This window comes from Amaranthus tricolor, chromosome 3 (assembly GCF_026212465.1).
Source record: "Amaranthus tricolor cultivar Red isolate AtriRed21 chromosome 3, ASM2621246v1, whole genome shotgun sequence".
Taxonomy (NCBI): Eukaryota; Viridiplantae; Streptophyta; class Magnoliopsida; order Caryophyllales; family Amaranthaceae; genus Amaranthus; species Amaranthus tricolor.
Genome location: NC_080049.1, coordinates 23,466,342 through 23,492,747, shown reverse-complemented (window position 1 = coordinate 23,492,747; position 26,406 = coordinate 23,466,342). Strand labels below are relative to the sequence as shown.

General features: G+C 28.6%; 1 protein-coding gene across 1 annotated transcript; it reads right to left on the bottom strand.

The window, feature by feature from the left end:
* Nucleotides 1-16,388: 16,388 nt before the first annotated feature.
* LOC130808166 (1-aminocyclopropane-1-carboxylate synthase 3) lies at nt 16,389-18,862 on the bottom strand. The gene is made up of 3 exons (XM_057673625.1): nt 18,448-18,862; nt 18,093-18,253; nt 16,389-17,811 (listed from the first exon to the last, which is right to left on the bottom strand). Exons 1-3 carry the CDS (start codon nt 18,724-18,726, stop codon nt 16,845-16,847), a joined length of 1,407 nt encoding a protein of 468 aa, XP_057529608.1. The 5' UTR covers nt 18,727-18,862; the 3' UTR covers nt 16,389-16,844.
* Between the last annotated feature and the right edge of the window lie 7,544 nt (nt 18,863-26,406).

Here is a 26,406-nt window from a genome sequence, read left to right as displayed (position 1 = left end):
TAAGCCGAAAGGACACATGAGCTTTTTGGCATAATATGTCGACTTTGGAAGTTCATTTCCCTCAGGAAGCAACTCACCTAACGCTTCTAATAACATTGTGAAACTAGCGTCACTCCAATTGAACTTTGACTTAATGTTGAAAATTGTCAACACTGCTGTTAGTTTGGTGAACTTTGTACATCCAGGGTACAAAGGCTTTTGAGAAGCCTCTATCAACAAGTCAAAAACACGAGGACGTTTTCCTAACTCATCCTCGACTCCCTCCATCATCTCATCAACACGATCCACATCCTCATCGACATTCTCTTCATCTGTCTCATACCCATCAACATGATCTACTACATCCTCATTGACATCGGCCACATTATTGACGTCCTCAACAACACTTTTCTCTTTGTAAACTCCCTCCTCACCATGCCAAACCCAAACATGATATTGAGGCCTAAACCCACGTCGAAGTATGTGCTCCCTAAGGATATCAACACTATCTACCTTTGATACATTGCCACAACTGACACATGGGCAATAAAAACCAACTCCCCCCGTCCTAACTTGATGTTCAACCGCAATACTACAAAATTCTAATACGCCATCAATAAATTCCGACGATTCAATGCTTCCATACATCCAAGAACGATCGTTTGTCCTCCTAATTAGTGTGATTAATTGATTCAAAACAAAATTAATACACAACTTTTAAACATATATACTTATTTATAATAAACATATTTACTAAATATGCTAATAATTAATTAACAAACCACAAACCACAATATAAATAATAAACAACAAACCACATTCCTAAAAACATATTTACTCTAACTTTTCCAAGTGAAAATCAAGATGGTGAGAAGCTCACTAACTTAACCTTAAACAAATCACAATACATTTCATAGTCTACTTATCATTAACAAAGTTCAAGTTGCACTAATATATCGTTCATTCCCTCGACCCTTTTAATTCTACGATGATCACAAGTGGGTAGTTCTCTAACACAACTATAACCAATTCACAATACATGCCATAGTCTATCTAGTAAGTAGTATCTATCATCTAAACGTAATTCACAATACATGCCATATATATATATATATATATATATATATATATATATATATATATATATATATATATATATATATATATATATATGTATATATATATATATATGTATATATATATATATATATATATATATATATATATATATATATATATATATATATATATATATATATATATATATATATATGTATATATATATATATATATGTATATATATATATATATATATATATATATATATATATATATATATATATATATATATATATATATATATATATATATATATATATATATATATATATATATATATATATATATATATATATATATATATATATATATATATATATATATATATATATATATATATATATATATGTATGTATATATATATATATATGTATGTATATATATATATATATATATATATATATATATATATATATATATATATATATATATATATATATATATATATACACATATATATATATATATACATATATATATATATACATATATATATCTATATATATATATATATATATATATATATATATATATATATATATATACATATATATATATATATATACATATATATATATATATATACATATATATATATATATATATATATATATATATATATATATATATATATATATACATATACATATATATATATATATATATATATATATATATATATATATATATATATATATATATATATATATATATATAGATATATATATATATATAGATATATATATATAGATATATATATATATATATATATATATATATATATATATATATATATATATATGTATATATATATATATATATATATATATATATATATATATATATATATATATATATATATATATATGTATATATATATATATATATACGTATATATATATATATATATATATATATATATATATATATATATATATATGTATATATATATATATATATATATATATGTATATATATATTTTTTTTTCATCAAGATTGGATAAATGATATTTTATATGCAATCCTATCTCTAAAATAAGATGACCATATCATACAGATCATTTAGCCCATATCATACATATCATACAGACCATACCTATCTCTAAACGATATTTTCATTTCTTTATTTTGATCATGATCTACATTAGAACAAAGCAACAAGAACAGAAGGGTTTTGACATTAAATGCGACCAGCAACAAGAACAAAGCAATGCGACCAGCAACAAGAACAAAGCAATGCGACCAGCAACAAGTACAAAACAATGCGACCAGCAACAAGAACAAAGCAATGCGACCAGCAACAAGAACAGTAAGCAACAATGAGATATTTCAATGCTTATTGAAATTAAAAAGAGAAATACTACCTTAATTCGTGAGTTTTGAAGATGAACAAGCAAATGCCTTTGGTTTCAAACGCTTTTGAAGAATGCACACACACGCAGATGAACAAGCAAATGCACGAATGAAACAGCAAGCAAACGTTTGTGAAGATTATGTGTTCGAAGATTATGAAGAACAAGTTTGAAGAAACACTCAATCACTCAGTTTTTTCGAGTGTTTTTCAATAATGGTGGGTTTGAAATGATTTTATGTTTTTTAGAAGAAGATGAAGATGAAGAATGAAATGTTGAATGGCGAAAATGGTGCGTTTATTGCTTGAGTCGAGGATTTTCAATGGGTTTGTGAGAAAAGAATGGCGAAATGAAAAGATCAGAATGGCGGGCTTTATTAATTTGAGAAGTTGAAGAAGCGTGCAGTGTACAATGCGGTTTATTGCTGCGGTCACAAGCTAACCGCAGCAAATAAGGCTTTCTTTTTTAATTTTTGCTGAATTTGAACGGTTGCATTACGTTATTTGCTGCGGGCCCTAGCCAACCGCAGCAATTAAGGCTTTTTTTTTTAATTTTGATGAAATTTAACGGCTATTTAAGGTTATTTGCTGCGGGCCCTAGCCAACCGTAGCAATAAATGCTTTTTTTTTTAATTTTGCTATTGTTAACGGTAGAATGGGGTATTTGCTGCGGTCAATAAACAAAAACCGCAGCAATTAGTATTTTTTTTTTTCAAATCTTTTTCCCATTTATTGCTGCGAATATACTAAAACCGCAGCAAATGTTGAGCAGCAAATACGTTTTTTTCCACTAGTGTATGTTTTATCGGTAAGTTGTAAAACACTTGGTAAAAATTCATAGAAAATAATAAAAGTTTATATTCTGGTCCAAACTTGTATGAAACATAATAAGATGATTTTATAAATTGTTTTATCCATTAATATTATATTTAACCCCCTATTATATATTAGAACATACTTTGTTATTTAAAATTCCATAAATAACCATTTTAATGAAATAACTTTAAGCAAATAAACCTAAATGATTTTCAAACTTTTATTAGAACACATTCCTAAAGTTACTAAGCTCATACAAAATTTATTCACAACAAGAACTTCTCAAAAACATCACAAAACACCGTTTTTACATAATAGAAATTCATAAAATTTACATGCATGAAATTAAAGTGAAAATACACATAATAAAAAATATATCCCTCAATAATATCATATAAATGAAAATTTTTCAGATTTATATATTTTTCTTTTGTGACTTTAATTTAATACCGATTTCTGGTAATAATCACAGTACTTGAAAATTTATGATATAAACATATAAATAACATTTCTAACATTAATATATATAAAAATATTATAAGTTTTCAAATTATATCATGCATATACTTAAACTTATAATAAACACTTTATTTTTACTTGTAACACAAAAAATGTGTTATTCTTACTTTAAGTGAACATGCAAGATATAATTTAATCAATCTAACATATAGTCATATCTTTCACATACTCAAGTAAATATAATATAAATGTCAGTAAGAAAGTTAAGAAGTGTGTACCATAAGACACCAAGGATGCAAGAGAAATGATAAGAAATAAGAACTCCAAAATACGAGAAAATAAGCTCCAAGAAAAATCTTCATAGTTTCAAGAATAATAATCCAAGCTCCCAAAATAATAATACTATAACCTTACAAAAGTTGATGATTTTTGCTTACGAAATAATAAGATTATTTTCTATCACCATGATTAGTCCCTTTTCGGCATGTCTTACTAAAATGTTCATAACCTCCAACTCCGAACTCCAAATCCAATAATTCAAGTGTCTAATTGCTCACAACTCCAAGACTTATATTTCTTAAGAACAAACTATAGTGTTAAAATGAGTAAAAATGAGTAGATGATGGTCAAAAATCCACAAAATGGAAGGTGCTCGAAATGGGCTTACTCTTAGTTGTCAGGAATGTTTGAGGGCAAAACATAATCTTTCATGCTCCAATTAATGCAATTCTTGGGTCTAAAATATTTGGAATTTTGTGTACAAGAGCACCATAAGTTTTTATCTATAAATGCATGAGGAGGAATATGGGTAAACACTTTAAATTGTTTTCATGTATACAACTGACCAAAAAAGAACAAGTCATGAATGCTTGCTTGAAGATGAGGGGCTTATATAGCTTGTATATGTGCGTGTGAGGTATCCATGGAAATCTTAGGATGTCTATAATATTATAGTATAAAAATATGAGGCACTTATTAAGAGAATGTTGGAGAAAAAGGATGATTTTTTGAAGGTATATAAGCTGCCAGAAACTATTGAGATGAAGGGGTAGAACGATGGGATGAATCTCTCATTTCTGGAGGGATATAAGGTCGTGTAAGGTACCTATAGAAAGCTTAGAGTGTTATAAAAGTTTTCAAGTGGTAGCACTCAATTATATAGGGTATAGCGTAGGTAAATTTGGGTATCTTTCAGACCCTGCAAAACTATCACTAAACCTGACCTTTGTACAAATCTACACTCTTTTCTTTAATTATACCACAAGCTACCTCAATATAATGGTTTGGTATCTTCAATAACATGTACGTAGATGATATGGTAAAAGATGAGGTAAAAATATACTCATTTACTATTTTAAAATAATTTTAGAAGTCACCTAATAGTTTCAAGCAAAATTCTGAAATCCTTATTTTTAGGAAATGAGAGATATTCTTTAAAACTAATATAAAACTATAACCAAAACTTATTTTTAAATACCAAAAAGACTATAATATCATTATAAAAGATTTTTTCATAATATTTTTTATTTAGATAAATACATTTTCTTTAGATTCAAATATAAGTACTTTTATTAAAGAACTTAAAATAAGCTTTTGTCAATATAGTTTGTGAAGTCATTTACAAATAGTATAAAGTTTTCTAATAATAAACCAAATTAAAATATTTATCAAATCAACCAAATTTAGAAGGAAATTTATGTTATTATAGTAAATCAAATTAACTTTGATAAAATTAAGTACATTGAAATCTTTACTTTAAATATAATAATACCATTTAACAAAACAAGACTTAGTTTATTCAAACTTACAAGTTTTAAAAATTAAACTCTTATTATGTTTGGCACTTAAGGATAAATAACTAGGTAAGTTACTAGCATTAATTCTTACTCAAGGCTATTTAAGCTAAGATTAAAAGAGGTTTAAAAATAGGGCTATTACAATAAACTTGTATCATTATAAAACTAAATTTGAGCTCAATCATACAGTCAAAACTGTAATATATCCAAAAACCAATCTCGTCAATTAATCATATTAGCATAGACCAAAGTTTAAAGCTTCCTTTATTACAGTTGTTGTAACAAGACCTCAATGATCATAATACCAACACAAAAGAATGACATAGATCATGATGTAGATGTGTAGTATGGAAACAACATGCAATATGATCTTAACATATTCGTGTCCAACTGCTCCACTTTAATAGTGAGATCAAACTATTACCAAAAACCATAATTAGGGTATAAAACCAAACTTTATCATAATTTTATTTATGTAGATAACTTTATAACTAAATGTTAACACATGTTCCATAAATTGCATTTTCAAACTCCCACTAAAACCGAATAAGTTATATAGATGAAACAACACCCATATGAGCCACATGCTCAAGAAACCGCTTGGGTGGTAATGCTTTGGTAAGAGGATCCGCAATCACAGAGTTTGTACCAATACGTGTAAATGACAATTTTTTACTATGAACTCTTTCCTTTACAACCATGAATTTGAGAGCTACAAACTTTGACTTCCTCAAACTCTTATTGTTATTAGAAAATTTCACAGCGGAGTCGTTGTCACAAAATAACTTAAGTGGTCTTTGAATAGAATCCACTACATGCAGTCCCGTGATGAAATTTTGCATCCATATCCTATGATTCGATGCCTCATAGCATGCATTGAATTCTGCTGCCATAATGAAAGATGTTGAAATAATTAGGACACTCTTCCATGTGACAGCACCTCCAACCAACATATAAGCCCAACGTTAGACTTTGGTCCAACATAAACAACATAATTTTTGGATTGATATTGAGAAATAATTAGGACATAATTTATCATTCGAATGTAAAGTAATATTTAAGTTTCATTCTAGAAGCTAGTGAAATATGTTATTTCAAAACTAATCTTTCGAATTGACTATTAAAAAAAATTATGCTTAAGCATTATGCTGAATAACATAGGATCAATCACAAAATATAAATAGAAATCTATATATACTAAACAATAGAAATTACTTATTATGAATTTCGAAAATAAAAAAGAAATTACTTATTATTTTGACTATTCAACTCTATAATGATACCAAATCATTTAAAAATGTCTCAAATCATTGTTAAGATATCCTACTACAAACTAGTTGCATAATTATATAGTTTTCAAACAATTAAATGATAATAGAAAGATATCCCTTCAATAAGATTTACATGTACTATAGATGTTTAATTTATCCATTATTGGTGATTTAATCAAAATATAATATAGTGATTTTAAATTTCCTAATAATATCTACGATTTAATGAATCCAAAATTGGCTAGTATGTGGGGGGGTATATGCATATGCTTGGTCATCGCTATGATGCGCTATAATTAGTGAGTTGAGTACAAGTTTAGTATGATTGAATCTATAAGTATGTACCCAATTTTATTACTACGCTAAAACATTAATTAAAAAAGTGTCACGAGATAATGAGGTACTCTTCCGTCCCACTTACATTGCGCTTAATTATAATTCATTAAATCTTATATGAGATCGTAATACTATGAGACAAATTCATATAATTAGTTTATTTGTTAAATTGATCGCTTTAAGATTATAAGTGATTATTTAAGATTATAAATGATCACTCCAAGACTATAAAGGTGATCATTTAAATAGTTTGTAATTAATTTAAGATTATAAGTGATCGCTTTAATAAGTGTAGTTTGGGTAGCCCAATAGAGATCTCATCGTGAGACCATCTCATTTGAGAGGTTGGATTGTTAGGTATATACTTTGTATTCTTTTCTTTTTAGGTAGTGGTCACTAAATTTTTTTAATTTCACCCACAAATTTATACCTGATCTTGATTCATATATCATGTAAAAATTAAACTTTATATTTTTTTTAAAGAAGTGTAAATCAAATGATACGGCCGAAGCCAATAGTATGAATGCATTAATAAAGAAAAAATCAAGGTCACATGCTATTTAGTCAAACTATAACATGGAAGTCGACCAAAATTCCCAATTATATTTAATTTACAAATTGCTTAATTAGGCCCTTTATCACTAATAATTTCTTGAATATTTCTTATTATTTTTGCAAAATTGTGTATGGAAGCTACCAAACTAACTACCAATTGAATCACATGCAAGTATCATGGGATCATAATCGTATGCGAATAGCCGCGTTTCGAGGAGCTTTTTTTAATTTCTAATATAAGATCAGATAATTATTTTTAATTATTTAAAACACTCATTAGTTATTAATTTTATAAATAAATAAAAATAATGCATTGGAGGATCATATCTTAGTAATGATAGGGTAATTATATGGAGTGGGAAGATTTGTGCCGTCAATCGACAGAATGGAGCTCAACCACGAGCACTTGCGTACATATTTAGTAACACCATATAGTAATTGTGGGACCAAGTTTTAAGGTGAGATTAATATTTTAAGTTCATCATATATAAAATTTAAAACTTTAAAATTTAAGTATTAAGGCTGCATATAAATTAAAGTAGCAAGTATGTAGAAACTGTTAGAGATAGTAAACAATTATTAGAAGGGGGTGAATTGTTGTAATAAGTATAAGTGTTTTTAGCGCTGTTTTCGCGGAATTAGATTGCGGAATTAAAACTTAAATTTAAAACGAAAAAGTAAAAGAGACAACACAATTTTATGTGGAAACCTTCTAGGCCTAAATAGAAGGAAAAACCACGACCCCTTGGGATTTCAAAACTCTCCAATATGTTTTAGGCAATTAGTTACAATTATATAAAATAAATACAACTTGCTTCACTCGAAGCTTCTCTAACTAGGTCAACTTCTCTTTCTCTTTCTCTTGCTTCACTCGAAGCTTTCTAACTCTCTACCTTCACTCGAAGCTTTCTAATTCTCCCCTAAACTTACCTAAGTCTAGTTATAACAATTATTTCAAAAACTCTTTATAAAAGATAAATTTCTAAAGATAAAATTAAGGAGTTGCACAAGAAATATTTATAAATTAATTGGCAATTTTGGAACAAAAATATTTCATGTTAATATCAATCTCATGTATGGACTTTTAGGCTTCTTTTGGCTTACTTGCGTTGAATCAAGTTCCCTTTATATAGGAGTTCAACTAGCTAATAAAAAGGGAATAACTACCCATTACTTCGAATAAGATTAAGAGAATTAAGTGGATCTTAGATCTAAAGATTAAAAACCCACGGTTAATTCCTTATTAAAAGATAAATAGGTGGAAGTTTGATTTTCAAATAAAAAGCCACAGTTTATTTTTCCTAAGAATAGGCAAAGTAGTTTTTTACTTAATTAGATCCAAAACACAAGCCTATTTTTAAGGAGAAAAATAAGGAGAGAAATATTTTTCCAATTAACTTATTTATTAAATAATGCAACAAATTAATTTTAACTAATACATCAACTAAAAAATCAGAAAATAAAATTATCAGAAATTTCAGCTGACGTAAATTCTCCAGACTCCAGTATGGGAACAAAGCACTGTCTTCATTTTTCAATAACGTCAGATCATCAAACTTGGGAACAGCAGACCTCCTGTCTACATTTGACATCCTAAGCAATTTACCTTATCTAACTTCTTTGGATACATTTGACAAGTATATCGTTCATAGACTAAGTCATAGGCACTATCAACGATCTCTATCAAGACTGGATATCGACCTGTATACAATCTTTAAAATACATTTATTTATGTAAACTATAGTCATCATTAAAACTTAAGAGAACAAACAAAGCGCTACCTGTTAATTGAATTTCTTGATTGAAAATAGAAAAAGAGTGTTAACATGGTTGTGTTGAATCAAAAGACGAGCACATAAGTCATGACTTGTACATATTCATATTAACGGAAAGTTGAATAACTTAAATTATTAGTAATTAATTAGAATTTGATTAAAAAGAATTTAGATAATTTTTGATATAAAAAAAATTAGTTTTAGGTTTTTTCTAGAAAAAAGTCAATATTCATAGATAGTAACAATTTAGATAGTTTTCAATAAAAAATTCATTTTACAAAAAGTTTTTTGACAAATATTGTTTTAATAAACCCTGAGTAAGTGAGCAGTAAATCACCCTTATGTGGTAGAATTTGATACAGTGAGAGTTTTGTTATTTTAATTTATCTTTTTTTAATTTTATTTATTCTATTATTATTATTTTTTTTGTCATTTTATGGTGATTTACAAATCACGGTGATTGATTATGAATTTTTGCAACACCCACCGCCAACGTCAGATCAGGTTGGTTTGTGGTTGGCTTCGGATTCCCTTTTAATATAATTTAATTTTTTTATAATTTGTTTTCTTATCACGCTTTTAGCCTAAACATGAGTGTGGACGAGATTTAAACCTGTAAATTTTTGCTATTGTCGTTTGAGATCGTGTTAAATAATCACCTTAATCAAAAATTTAACTTGAAAATCAAAATGCCAATATATGTTATATATTCAATCAACTTTCCAATGCAAATATTATTATGTTTTCTTCCCTCTCTTTAAATATAATAAGGATATATTTTAAATAATTTTTCAATTCTAACCATATTTTGCTAGATACATTTTAAATTAAATTGAATTATTTTATTTCGAAAAAACTCAAGTTTTCTATACACAATTCATATAAATTTAATCTATATTATTATAAATTAAATCTAAATCTAACCTAATTTGATTGGTAACTTATTCTTTTATGCATAATAAAATTATACTTTCATCATGTATCATAAAATAGAAAAAAAGGCATAACAATTACTTACAAATTCATTATACCATTTTACTAACAACCTGTCTTATATGAGACCGTCTCACAGTGAGACGACCTTAAAACAAGAAGATTGTAACCTAAAAAATTTTATTATTGGGCCATTCAACCCAAGTATGACACATGTCTCACGATGAGACCGTCTCATACAAGAATTTGTGTTTTACTAATACTTCCTCCGTTCTTTTTTACTTGCACCAAACAAAATTTTGCATTATTTATTTTAAGTGTTTTGTATATATTGCTACTATCATACGAGACAAAAATATAGTTATTTGGAATCTTATTTTATTCATCTTGTCTTATATTTTCATAAAATTAAATTTTTATAATTTTTAGTTATTTATAACTCTAGCTATAAACAAAAATGGTTAAGTGCAATAACGAAGAACGGAGGAAGTATAGTAAAATGTAAACGTAGGCAGTTGCTAATGCTTATGATGAGATTTATGTGATTATGGTTCTATTTGGAATTCTGACATCATTTTGACTAATTTAAATCGTAAATAATACCCCACTATCCATTTGAAAAAATAGTAATTTAATCGGTTTAATTATTATTTTTTACAATATATGATTAGAAATTGATAAATTTAAGGTCATTATTTATTCCTTTAAGATTTAAATTCACTATAAAAAGTTAACTTTTCACGATATATGATTTAGTGATATTAAAATAAATATCACTTATTTATATTTAGAAAAAATATCCAGAATAATTCAATTTTTAGTTGATTTTCATACAATAATCAAAAAACAAAAAAGTGAAAACACTAAAAAAAATATATTATAGTAACTGGTAACTGCTTTAGCAAGTAATTTTTACAAAAAAAGTTAAATTAAAATAAAATCAAAAAACAAAAAAGTGAAAACACTAAAAAAAAATTAGTCACTCAAATCCCTCCCCCACTACCACCCCTCCACCCCATCCCTTCTCCCTTCTCCCTTCTACTCCCCAACTGTCAGAGGGGATTCAAGCCCTATATTCATAGTTTGTATTTTTCTTTTACACTTTCTCTCATTTTCTTTCTTCAAAGCTTCTTTCTTTCGTTGCAATTGGCTTTCCTCATCGATCAGATTTTTTAATTTGACTTCAGATTATTGCAATTAGCTGAATAAAAAATTATTAACTTTTTATTAAATTAACTGATTGTTTCAGTTTTTCCATTTGAATTATGATGTTCTTGAGCTAAAGTCATTAATTTATTTTGGTGGGTAACATGAATTTTATAAATCTTTCAATTAAAAGTAAAATGTTGTGTTGTTTATATATTTTAGTTTAGAAATTTGAGATAAATCCTATAGTGAATATTTTGGAATTTGATATTGAATGTGCAAAAATTTACGCAAACTTAGGTAGTATAAGTAAACTTTCATTGAGATGGGGAAATATAATGGAGTGAATGAAGCTTTACCTTTGTTGGAGCAACATGATCTTTGTTGGGTGTCTAAAGGTGAGATTATTCATGGTTATTCGATAGTTTAAATTATTGTAGGAAAATCAGTGAAAGCTTGGATTATTGAGGGTAATTTTTCCTTTATATTTTTATTGTAATTATTTTTAGTTTTTATTTTAAATTCCACTATAAAGTGATTTGGTGACACTTTATTTGAAATGTAATTATTACTGTAGTCTATAGTGGCATTTTTGAGAAATGTCACTAGTAACTATGTCGCAAAAAGTTTTAATATGATTTTTTACTACACTGTAAAAAAGTCTAATAAATGTCACTAAATGCACTATATATACCATTAGAAATTTAAAGTAGTGATATTTAAATTAAATCCCACTATATATATATCCCATTAAAAGTATATTATGTTGTAATGATTGATCATTTTAACGTTGAAATTAAAGAATTTAAAATAATTAATCAATTACAAGTTATAAACTTGTAAGTATAAATTCATCACTTCAATGTTAAAATTGATCACTTAAAGGTCAAAATTGAATTTATTTTAAAAATTATAACTGATTATTTAATTGATTACTTTATATATAATTGATCACTTTAAGGTCTTTTCTCTAATGCGGAAAAACTCGTATAGGGCAACAATGTGCACTTCAATACTCTACCTCACATGTGAGTGACCTTAGAATTTTTTAGCCCTCTAGATGGGTTGCAAACCTCATTGGGAATTAATATGCAATGAAAGGCTCCTAAACCATTAGTTTGATTAAATGTATAGTTATAAAGAACCAAGAATAAACCGAGCTCCAGTACCATGATAATTTTTTTTTTAAATGAATTAAGCAACCAAACAAGAAGGAGCTAAGGTAACCCTAACAAGACCTAAGAAGATTCACTAATACAAACTAATTGGTAAATCTAGGAGATTCTCCTCAAGTTTATAAAATAACATCTTTTTCATTTTCTCTTTTCAATGTTAGACAACTCACATATGAGCAACAATAGACACTTCAAAGCAAACAAGGTACCCTTAAGTTATAGGAGTAGTACGTGTAATGGCTGTGGTATACATACTTACATAACATACATGGCCATTTTTGGTCATAGGTAAGGTAGGCATTTGCCAAGGGCCTAAAGTTAAAACATCGTACCGTACCTCAACTCATTAATATTGTTATGTTATGTAGGACATAGGCTACCGTTTATAAAATTGTAGCTTTACTTTAACCCTAAAATTACAAATGTTAATGTCCTCAAATACAAATAACTAGCATGCGTATTTAATTAGGTGTAAAAATTAACTTCATAACTCCGCTTCATCAGTTGGATCTAACTAAGCAAAAGCTATATAGTTGATTCAACTTAAATTTTGAGGTCACTCTTGTCAAAAATCTTGAGTCAATTTATCATCAATTAAAATAAAAAAAAGAAATCATCAATGGTATTCCTAAGTTTTTGCACTTTATCAATGATATCCCTAAGTTTTTCGATTATCAATGGTACCCTTGTGTTATTGAGCGTCTTACAACCGTAACCTTTTTGAATTTTTTCCGTCCAAAACCGTCAAAAATCATTAACTTTTTTCTTTTTTCCTTTATTTTTCAATTTAAAAAATAAAGGAAAAAAGAAAAAAGTTAACGGTTTTGGATGATTTTCGACGAAAAAAAACGGTTACGGTTGTAAGACGCTTAAAAACACGAGAGTACCATTGATAATCGAAAAAACTTAGGGGTACCATTGATAAAGTGCAAAAAATTTAAGAATACCATTAATAATTTCTGAATAAAAAACTTACTACTTTTAAAAAAAGCTTAATTACATATCCCACCAAACTCTTTTCAAATGAACTTTTCAAATTTCATGATATATTTTCTAAAAACAGACACTTATTAAAATTTGTAATTATTGGTTAATGTTTTTATCAATTAAAAATCACATAACACGTCTACATATATTAGTAATTATAATATATAAAAGTATGTCTCTATTATTTTTCCAAGCATTCATTAAAATTCAGAATCATTCCTCAATAGAGAGCGGTCATTTCTTCGTTTTATCAAGAACTCATATAGGAGTAATATAATACATCATTTCATTCCATGTATTCAAATACAATGCACTCTATGAAAATCAATACAAATTCATCACAAAGTTAGCTTACACAAAGATTTTATCTTACAATTAGGAGATTCTCCGACCCAATTTCCCCAAAGATCCAACGAACAATAACCCCCTTTTTTTACTCCCATGCACAAACCATGGTTGCAACTAGCACTACTTTATTTTCTTCCAATTATACTTATCCCTAATAAAAAGTATTACTAATTTTCTTGACTAATCATATATTAAAAGTTTTCCATGAAAATAAAACCCATTTTAGCCTACGATAACGGCTCAAATAACGTTAGTTCAAGAGACATACTCCATGAAATACAGTGGTGGTCGGTTCAAGGGTAAGAGGAAGTAAAGCCGGCCAAACTTGCCGTTAATCTCGCCGTTGGTAGTAATAATCATTTACTACTACTTGTTTGTGCTGTTTTAAGCAACATAATGTGATCCACAATATATCTGGCCACGTGGCATTATTTGGTTGGTGTTTGATTTATTGATATTATTTATTATCCTTACCAGAAAATTGAAATGAATAATGATATAGAATAAATTAATACTTGAATATGTATTTATGGAGTATTCGTATATAAATATAACCCACCAAACCAATTATGGGATTCGTAATATTACATGTGAAATTATTATCAATAACTACAATACCGGCTTTTTTCAACGGGATCTTAACTAACAAACTAGAACATCAACGGTAGAATCTCTACTATATTATTTTTATTTAAGTATTTGAGAATTACAAGGCGTTAAGTAGTCTTTAACATATACTTATAGTCTAGTCTATAGTTTGACAAATGAATATTTTTGAACTCAAAATATTTCTTGTTGGAATACCTTATTAGACATATTACCCAACTTTATCCCCCACAATGCTTTATTATATAAGTCAAAGACTCTAAAAACTGTTCAAAATATATCCGACGATTTGATATTCACCAAATTTTATAACTGAACCCAATTTGACTCAACTTAAAAATGATCGGAATGAACACCTTTACCTAAAACTAACATAACGCTAAATATTCACTTGACATAAAGGATGAATAACATTCAGTTAAGAAACCAACTTAACGAAAAAACTCATTGTTATATTAATATATTGGAACCCTTAGCTTTAAGATTCACACAAGAGCCCCTATGGTAGAATTGTGTATGCAACACATGATGCTCACCTCATATATGTTGCTAAATATACAGCCTGAAAATGACCTACTATATCAGGTTATCTCTCATCTTTTCATTTTTTATATTAATCTAACCTATTTTCCATTGCCTACCAATCATCCCACCTTTTGAGTTTTTGTTTAATAATTCAACTTTTGTTTTCATTTTGTTGCCAATGAACCCTTTAAGAAGCTAATACTCAATTTCTCTTTGCCACTAGTTTATAATAATTCAATATATCTCATCCATACATGTTAAGTCTTTTAATTTCTTTAAATCCATAATTTTTAAAATACTCAATTTCTCTTTGCCACTGATTTGAAGGGGTAGTATACTTTGAATAGAAGTAAAAAACATAAGAATATTTTTAATTTTTATAATTATATTGAGTATAAAATTTTAACCTTTAAATTTCAACTTGATAAAGATTATACATAATGGGTCGGTGGGCACTCGACTCAATGTATTTTTGTAGCCCATGACCCAACCTGGTTAAGGCGGGTCGAGTACCTGACCCGGATTATATTATTTTTTAAAAAACTTTACCTACCATTTAGGATGTGGGTCGAGGGTCGGGTCAAGCAGGTTGGATTTTTTGAATACCCTTAGTTGGTGGGATATGTATGTAAAGACAATTACTATTTATGCAATGTTCAACTTGATGATCTTGACAAATAATAGCAATTTTTTTAGCTTTTAGAACGGTCCATTGGCAACAAAATGAAAAAAAAGGTTGGATTATTAAAAAAAATACTAAAGGTGGGATTATTGGCAGGTAATGGAAAATAGATTGGATTATTATAAAGAATGAAAAAGATGAGAGGTAACCTGATATAGTAGCTCATTTTTTAAAGGGTCTATAAACAACAAACTGAAAATAAAAGTTGGATTATTAAAAAAATTTCAAAAGATAGAATTATTGGCAGGTGATTGAAAATAGGTTGAATTGTTTATAACAATTTTTCCTATTTTTTTTTTGGCAAATAAAGATTCTTCATTCACCAGAAAAAGGCTATACAACTATTATTATTATTATTATTATTATTATTATTATTATTATATAAATTATTTTTTATTTTAAAAAGTTAAAATATGAGCTCATTTTTATCAAATTAGGACAAACATTTGTAAGTTTTCTAAATGCTTAATTATCAAACTATTGATGCAAGTAAATTACAAGTATAATTACAAGAGTGTAATATTTGAAAGAAATAATATTGTAACATTGAAATTAATTAATACAAGTATATAAATATATATAGTATAAATGAAATTAAAGCCACTTCGTGTCCAACATGGACCGAGTGCAGCTACAATAATTTTTTTATAATCCTTTCTTAATCTCACTTCTAAAAAGGAATTGATCACTTAATTAAATCAATCCCTTAAAAAATAAGACCGACCCTTCCAAAAACAGAAAAATAGTACCCTGCCTATCAAGCAACTAAAAACAGCAGCGGCGGGAAAAAAAATTAAAAATAAAAAAAAACAAATTACACGGACACATGTGCTTACTTTTCACACTAACTAATTATTTAGTCAATAATCCTCATCAGAAAAAAAAATATATTTTCTTTTTTTTATTATTATTTTTTTATTTTTTACCGAGATCGTATGATATTCTTCACAGCCCAGATCGTGGATGGGTCAAATAATGACCGAACCTATCGTTCTTCCGGCACCTTATCGCCGTCAAATGACAGTCGAAAAACCCACTTACTGAGTGATCTGATTCTTCTAGAATTCTTCCTTGCATGATGACTGTTTCTGTTTAATTTCATATCAATAAAATCTTTGACCCGTAATAGAGCTAGATCCATGGTTTCATCCGACATATTCGCAAAACAGACCCGGAACCATCCCGGTTCTGCACAATGACAAGATGATCCGGGTGAAACATTTAGCTTAACATTGTACACTATTTCTTTCCATAACTCCATTTCTTCTTCAAATGTTGGGGATTTTAACAAATGCCTTAAATCTACCCAGCAAAACAAACCGCTGTTACTGTCTAAACAGTTTATTCCGGCTTGTTTAAGGCCCGACACGATCATCGAGTGTCGGGCTTTAAGGCGACGTTGATTTTGGGTTATGTATGATTCCATGAATTTTGTGTCTGATAAGAGTTTAGCTAAGAGGTATTGGGTTTGGGCTGAGATGAGCCCGAAACTAGACATTTTTGTAGCGGCAGAGACTACTAGTGGGTCGTTTGAGTAAATAGCCCCGACCCGGAAACCGGGAAGGCCCAAGTCTTTGGATAAACTTGATACAATATGAACACGTTCGATTAAATCTTTGTTGTTGGCCCATTTCTTGTCTGTAAGGACTTCCATGACGCTTAGAAAACCCGACCCGTTAAAAACGGTTCCGGCGTAGATTTCATCACTGATGAGATGGATTTTGTTGGATGATATGAAGGTAAGTAAAAGGGTGATTTCATCTTTTGATAAGGTTATTCCAAGTGGGTTTGATGGGTTAGTTACCAATACTCCTTTTACTTTTAAACCCTGCTTTTTGGCTGTGTTATAAGCTTCTTCTAAGGCTGATTTCGTAATTTTGTAATTGTTTGAGCTTGTACACTTGATTGGTACTATTTCTGCTCCTGTTCTCCATTTTAGATCTCTATCAAACCTGAAATTAATCATAAAAAATTTCGTTCAATTTTTGTTCTACAATATTTACAATAAATGATCACAAAATTAAGAGTATACTATTATCAACGTTTAATGACTTTGTCCCATTTAATTTTTTTGACAATATAGTACAGTGAGATTTTATTTGAAATCTGTTTGAAAGTATTAACGCTTCAGTAATTACTTTAAAAAATGTGCCCAAATCAAATGGGATAAAGTCATTGAAATAAAGGGAGTATATATTTCAAAATAATTAAATTATGTAACAAGAATACTTACCCAGGGTAGTATGGTGTGGGTAAGAGAAGAGCTTCGCCAGGGTTAGCCAGGCAAAAAATGAGTGTCTCATTTGCTGAGGTTGCGCCAGCTGTGAGAACAAGCTTGTTTGGGTCAAATGATACTTTATTCCCCCTAAGCATTGACATGTAGTTTACAAAAGCCTGTTACAAGCAAAGCTATATGGTCAATAACTTTTACTTTAATTAAGATTTTTTTCAAACTAGCTAATATTGAAAATTAATAGAATTTATAACACGTCAAAAATTCAACCCAGTGATTGTTGAATGTTAAGATATGTTATATATATTTTATCTGAGTATCAGTTTATATTTTTAATTGAGTTATATATACTTACTTTTTTGAATTCAGGAAGGCCATGATAATCTTGGAAGAGAGCAAGGTGTTTAAACATAGAATGACCATTGTGTTTAAAAGAAGCAGGTTCAGGGTTATTGGAAAGCCATGATTCAAGAAGATCAAAACAAAGTTGGTTTTCAGCTAAACCCATTTGGATCATACCATCCGGGTTATCGGATTCATGGTATGGATTTTTCTCATATTCTTCCCAACCAAGGAAGTATGATGAGTCCTGACCATGTCCATTGTTAGCTGCTAATGATGACAACATCGTCATTTTTAGAAAGTTTATTATTAGAAATGTAGGAAATTAAATTGTTTAATTTGAGTTGGAGAATATAATGTGTTGTATAGAGAGTTGAATTGAATGTGGTGTAGTTAGAGAGAGAAAGAGAAGAGAGGGAAAAGACTGATTATTTGAGAGATGATGGAAACAAGTAAGAGTGTAGGTATATATATATATAGGAAATGAACTTTGCCACCTCAGGATAGACACTTTTGATTTCGACAGATACAAAAACTAAAGACAAAATCTTTTTTAAATTCTTATTATTATTTCTATTTTTGTTGATATTATAAGTAAATGATAAATCATATTCATAGGTGTGAATATAATTAAAAAGGGTAAAAACAATAAAGTTGAAATATATGTTGCCTACATGGGAGATAGAGAGCAAGAAAAAAATGAATTATTAATGTTTTTTTGGATTCATATAACTTATATGTAATCAGACTATATCTACTCAATTAAGTATTTGACTTGTTCTTATCCGAAAGCTACGGAGCTCCACAACTTTTTTATCAGATCAATAAATACTACATTGTCAAACACGATTAATGAATGCTTTTTGATATAATTTACTAATTATATACACTAAGTTATTAATAAGGAATTTTTAAATCCAAAACATTGATGATTCAATTTTATTTGAAAACAATTAAAGTATTTATTTAATAAGGTTTAAACTACTGTTGGATTATGAAAATTATGTATTACTTTTATATGTATCTTTTATTCTATTATTTTTGTAAATTATTGGTTAATCACACATTAATAAAAATTTAATCTTTAAGGTAAGTGGTGTATTATTATATATTTTGAAAAAAATGTAAACTAAGTGATAATGCTTTTGTTGAAAATAGATTTTTAAAAAGGGATTCTCCATGAACATTATTTAATAAACAATATTTTTGAATTAAACTATTTAATTTACACAAAAGTCGTAAAAGAAATATAAAATAATTATTACTATTGTAATCAATTAACTCAAAAATAGCCAAATGAACTATCTATGAAAAAATTATTACCAAAAAAAGAACATTCTATTTCTTTTTTCATAATTTCTTAAAATGTGTAGTAGTTATTTAGGTAATAGATTATCCATCAAATGATTGTTTTAATAATAATTATTTTGCTTTAATTCATTACAATGATATGTTTTATGATAATTTATGAATGATGCGTCAATAAAAATATTTTTTACCTAAGTAATCAATGTGTTATCTAATAATATTTTGTAAATTAATCAATATAAAGAAAAATTTTTATCATAGGCCAACAAATGTTCAGAATGATATTTTATTATAGGCTAATAAACATTGCTTATTTAGAAAAGAAAAAGAGCGGAAAATTTTAATCGTACCATTGATAAGTATCATAAATTGCTTCTTTATTAGTATAACCTTTATATTGATCGTATAGATTAATCTATTGTATAGATATATAGATTCCATTTTATTGATTTGGTTGGTAATAAGACATAATTGATTTAGAATCTAAAATATTTCCTTGTAATTTAATATTGGTGGCAAATTGGTGATCACATATCATGTTAGCAATTATGTTACTTCTGTTTGACATATTGATTCTTTGTTTGCGAATTAAATTTGCTTGATCGATCAATATTTTTAATGTATTCAAACTGTAAGAACTTCATTATATATATATTATACGTGATTAAATGATGTAAAAATATAAACGTCAAAAGTTATTTCCTTTTGTTTTACACATTGGCGGACTTGCAAAAAGGTGGTAGGTGAAAAACTTATAATCAAGAGACACAAAGATAGTGAAGAAGAAAAGATGTTTTAGTACTCTTCAATGTGAAGGTCATCTTCTCTTTCTTAATATATGAAAATATCAACAAACTTTAATAAGAATTAAGAACATCAATTTATCCAACTACAAAAAATAAATGAATATATCCAAATATTGCATTTATTATAAAACTACTAATTTAAATATAAATAATATTAATTGATAATTAACCATAAATACCTCCAACAAAAAGAATTTCATTCTAATTAATTAAGCAAATTTATATATATTAATAAAGTTCTCCTTCATAATTGAAAACTCATATTGTATGCTAGAAAAAAATTTTCTTCTAGAAAATATTCTAAAATATATTATTTAATTTTCAAAAAGTGAGGCTTCTTTATATATATATATATATATATATATATATATATATATATATATATATATATATATATATATATATATATATATATATATATATATATATATATATATATATATATATATATATATATATATATATATATTGAATTCCTACAAAGTTCGTATTTAGATTTTTGAGAGTTTGACAAAATAATTAAAAATCATTGAAATTTAATAATTTTCGTTAAGAGTAAATTTCTACATTCTACTCCTATAATATTTAGAAATTCACTTAATAAACACACCAATATAAGATTATTTAGTATATTAAAAATTCTTTAACGTCAAACAAATTACAACTTTATTAAATTTCTAAATATTTAATAAAAATAAATTCCTAAAATTGAAATCAATACTTTTGATGTTAATTTACTTCATATAAACAAATGACATTATAATTATCACTCCCTTGAAAACATTTTCACTTATGGTAAAAATATCAAATCAAATTTTACATTTCTTGGTTGCATTGATCGTCTAATAGTTAAAGTAAATCATGTTGAAACTAGAAACTAATTCAAGAAATGCACAAGAACCGAAAGAGAAAAATTGTTTCATTTGATAACTGAATTTCACATACATTATATTGATTACAAGAATGAGCTATAAATATAGAGAGAGATTGGGAGGGAGTCAGCTATACTAAGCATATAACCAGTAACAGACCTCCTGGAGTCTACATAAGCTCCCCAGTCACTATCACAGAAAGCTTGCAAAGTCAGTTTGTCAGCACCCATAAGAGCAATACCTTGACCACAAGTTGCGTGAACATATTGCATTGTATGCATTAAAGCATTCCAATGGGAGTCTGTAGGGGTTTGCATAAACTGACTAGAATTTGTGTTGTATAAAAAAGATCTGGCCTCGTGGTGGTTAGAAAGTTTAGGTAGAAGAGTTCCTTCTAGTGCAAATAGTTTTAGGTTTGTTGAAAATGGAGTGATTGTTCTTTTGAAATTTTGTATTCCACTTTGTTTGAGCAATTCCTTTGTAAACTTTAGTTGAGTTAAGACTATTTTTTCTTGTAAATATGCTACTTCAATGCCTAGAAAGAAATGTAACTTGCCTAGGTTCTTTATACTGAAAATATTATGCAAGTGTGTTTTTATTCTTTGTATTTTAAAAGAATTATTTTCAGTTAAAATTATGTCATCGACATATATAGCAAGGATAATAAGTTTGTTGATATTATTCTTGATGAATAATGAGTAGTCATTTTTGGATTGGGTATATCCTTGTTTGACTAATTCATGTGTTAGTTTGGCAAACCATTACCTAGAGACTTGTTTCAAGCCATATAGGAATTTTGTGAGTTTGCATAATTTGTTGGCTGGATTTGGATATCCTGGAGGGGGTCTCATGTAAACTTCCTCTTTAAGCTCCCCATGCAAAACATCTTTATTGATATTTAATTGCTTTAAAGGCCATTTCTTGGATGCAACAACTGAAAGAAGGCACTTTATGGTGGTCATTTTGACCACTAGTGTGAAGGTCTCATCGTAATCAATCCCATGTTTTTGATTATAGCTTTTTTCTACTAAACGGGCTTTGTACCTCTCAAGTTCACCATTTGCTTGTTTTCACTTTAAACACCCATTTGCAACCTATGGGCTTCTTAACTTTTGGAAGGTCTACCATTTGCTATGTGTTATTTTTAGACAGAGCTTGAATTCTTTATCCACAGCCTCTTTCCATAGGGTTAAGAAGAGCCTCTTTATAGCTACGTGGTTCAATGTGAAGGTGTTGGGCTATGTTTTTGTTGTATAATGTGTTCACTGTGTTACTATGGACAATGCCACACCAATGATCATGGGTATTATTGCAATTATAACCTGTTAGATATGCAGGGGGTTTATGAACCCTTTCTGATCTTCTGAGAGCAATAGGGTGAGTAGGATAGGGTGTGCTTGGTCTTGCAACATTGTGCAGATCTGAGTTATCAGTTTGTTGGTTATTGATCATGTCCTCTACTGGTGTGTCATAAGAATGATCAGGGAACATGTCAATGTACTCTTGAATCTGGATATCATTTATAGCGGCAGCAAGGAATATTTGTTGATTCATCTTGTTGTCCTTATCAGTGGAGTAATGATAAGGGAAGAATTTTTCATGGAAAACCACATCTTTGCTGATAATGACTGTGTGGGTTTCCAAATTCTAGACTTTGTATTTTTTTTTGTTAGGAGAGCATCCTATAAAGACACATTTCTGAGCTATGGGATGGAATTTGTGTCCCCCTTTATTTAGGGTGCTTACAAAACATAGGTTACCAAAAACTTTGAGATATTCATATTTAGGAGATTTTCCAAAACAAGACTCATAGGCTGTTTTACCCTTAAAAATAGTAAGCGGCATTTTGTTTATTAAGTGGACAACACATTGTATGCAGTCTCCCCCAAACTTTATTGGTAGATTGGACTGAAAGAGCAAAGATCTTGCTGTTTCTAGTATATGTTTTTGCTTTCTTTCGACAATCTCGTTTTTGTAACAGGAGCGACAATCTCGATACATAATTAACATATAATAATAATGTTTAACACAAAAATATTGCGAAAGTCTCAAAATGTCAAACTGTTAAAAATATTAAATCATAAAAACTGAAACTGTTTGAAACAAAAGTAAAATATTAGATCTGATAAGAATATTGTTTGCTCAAAATGAAAAAAAATACATCATCATCAAGTCACCAATAAAGATACAAAATGCAGCTAAGTTCTCGATAAATAGTAATTGTTGCGGCTTGGATCGGAACCTGAACTAAATCCTGGAAAATGTGTCATCCATGATACGGATGACAGCCGATAATATGTCATCCATGATACGGATGACAGCCGATTGAATCGGTCAGCGCTTAACGTCGAGCATAACTTCCTATCCAGCTCAAAATACGAAAATTATACACAGCATTTACAAAATAATTTAAGTACGAACTTATAATTAATTGACACCAAAGTATACTTTTACCATATTCTTTTTCTGTTACTTACTTTTAATTCATTAAGATACCATTCTCGATCCTGACAGAAGTACATTACTGCCACTTACACAATTTGGTAATGATAACACTTAAGTAAGTTTTTTTGGTTAATACTCATAACCGTACCATGCATCATAGCATCAACACTAATTAATTTTATCACTGATCAACAAGCACATCAATATGACACCTGATATATGTAATGGTCTGGTTAGGTGAGGACCGTAGTCCTAAACCCTAACCGTGGTAGGCGTCGTCACCCTTTCAATACAATTTATGCTCGAGCTCTTTAGGATAGGTAGCTAACTCCCTGTCTTACACCGCATTTTACGTGTCAGCCAACACGGGCGCCAGGATTTTACATGCCGGTCCATGGTTCGACATTACAAATTTTAAGTTTTAATTTAGTGTTTTTAGAATGATAAAAGTGAGATTGAGGTGTTTTATAAAAATTTTAAGTTCAGGGGCATTTTCATTATTTCATTTAAATAGGGCTGGTGATAATATGAAAAGGATGGCGAAATTTAAAGATTGAGATTAAATTCAAGACAAAGTTTGAGAAAGCCATACCGACAGCATATCTGAGCGACAAGGGTTAAACTTGACCCACAAGGCCCATACAACTATACAAGGTTGGACCCCAAATAGTGACGTTGTCCATCTGCTGGGTTGCCCCACTTTCTAAGCTTTGTCTGCCACTTTCTCTTTATAATAAAACTTTCCATTAGCTGCTGTTTTTCTTCGCAACTTTTGTTCCTTGGTTCTTCATTAAGCAACCTTTAACCCAATTTTTCCCCTAAGAAAAGTAATCAAAGTCAACGTTAGTACCTAGTGAGAACAAATTTTTTATTATATTTTATCACATCTCAGTGGCGGATCAGGATAAAAAAAAGTAATATAAAAAATTTAGGAAAAATTATCTTGAATAATACGAATTTTCACTGATTTTCCTACAATAATACGAACTTTCAATTAACCATGAATAATACGAACTTTGATACATATTTCCCGCTGGCATACCATTTTACCTGATACCGGTAAACTTACTCATTCCTTTAAATTTCTTTTTTTGGCTGATAAAACTAAGTAAGAAAAATTACCCTGAATAATACGAACTTTCACTGATTTTCCTACAATAATACGAACTTTCAATTAACTATGAATAAAATACGAACTTTGATACATATTTCCCGCTAGCATAATGAAGAAATGGGGAATTTACCGTTTCTTCAGGTAAAGAACTGGTCAGGTATGCTAGCGGGAAATATGTATTAAAGTTCGTATTATTCGTGGTTAATTGAAAGTTCGTATTATTGTAGGAAAATCAGTGAAAGTTCGTATTATTCAGAGTAATTTTTCCATAAATTTAAGTAAAATGCGCTTTATGGAATTCAAACCCTGAGTTACATACGACATCAAACCCAAAAGAGGTTTACTATTAAACCCCATTCGTATTAGTAGAGGATACTCCCAATGTTGCCATGTTTATAAAGGGGTATACCCTGTTTTTCTCTCCGCTTTGGAACAACTTACATATAAACAAAACTGAACGCTTTAATATTCCATCTCACGTGTCAGTGTCCTTAGAATTCAGCCTTCCGAAAGGGTTACAAACTTCATTAGGTGATCATCTAGTTAAAGGCCCATTACTAGTAGTTTGATCAAATGCTAAGTTGTAAAGTCCAACAACAAATCGCATTGAGATATCATTATAAGGAATGAAATTAACCGAAATTTTAAACTGATGGTTGAATTCCAAGAATATGTTATAAACTCTATCACTATGTAAGTTATCTGGTATTAAGAAGAAACATAAAGAACATAGACCTCATTGCATTTAACATTCTCACAAATAAATTTTACATCAAGTTCAATATGTATTAGTGCACTGATGATAAAATGTATTTTCAAATAAATAAATTACACTGACATTATCAAAATACACTATAGAGAAATTGTTTTATTAAAGGGGACAATGTGTCTCACGTAATTAGGTGTGGATCCAATAGGACTTAGAGATCACATTTGATATCCATTGTATTCAGCTTCAACCTTAAATTTAGATAATGTTGGATGCCTTTTGGAGAACCAAAATATTAAAATCTCCAAATCATCATCAAGAAAAACACAATAACTTGAAGCATAACGACGTGTGTTGAGGCATCTTTTATAATCTACATCAACATAAGATAGTAAAAAAGTAAGATAAGATTATAAATATAGACAATAATCAATAGTTCCTTGAATGTAACAAATAGTTCTATGCTCGGCAACCATATATGTTCTACTTTCGTATCATGCATCAATAGCACATCTGTTTAACAGTATAAGTGTTAGAGCAAGTGCCAAATCAACCTTGAGTGAAGGTGTTGGTTTGATGGGCTCAGCACAAAGCAGCAGAGCACTGGCATAGCCGCTCGACTGGTCGAGCATAGGTGGCTCGATCGAGCAAGATGCAGCAGCTCATCAGAGGAAGATCAGTAGGTCCAGTAGGCTTGCTCGACTGGTCAAGCATAGTA

Excerpts from the sequence above, each read along its gene's own strand:
- LOC130808166 (XM_057673625.1), bottom strand. The coding sequence starts at position 18,726 with ATGACGATGTTGTCATCATTAGCAGCTAACAATGGACATGGTCAGGAC. Across the intron at positions 18,254-18,447 it reads GCCTTCCTGAATTCAAAAAA|GCTTTTGTAAACTACATGTC; the intron begins GTAAGTATATAT and ends TGCTTGTAACAG. Across the intron at positions 17,812-18,092 it reads CCCACACCATACTACCCTGG|GTTTGATAGAGATCTAAAAT; the intron begins GTAAGTATTCTT and ends GATTAATTTCAG.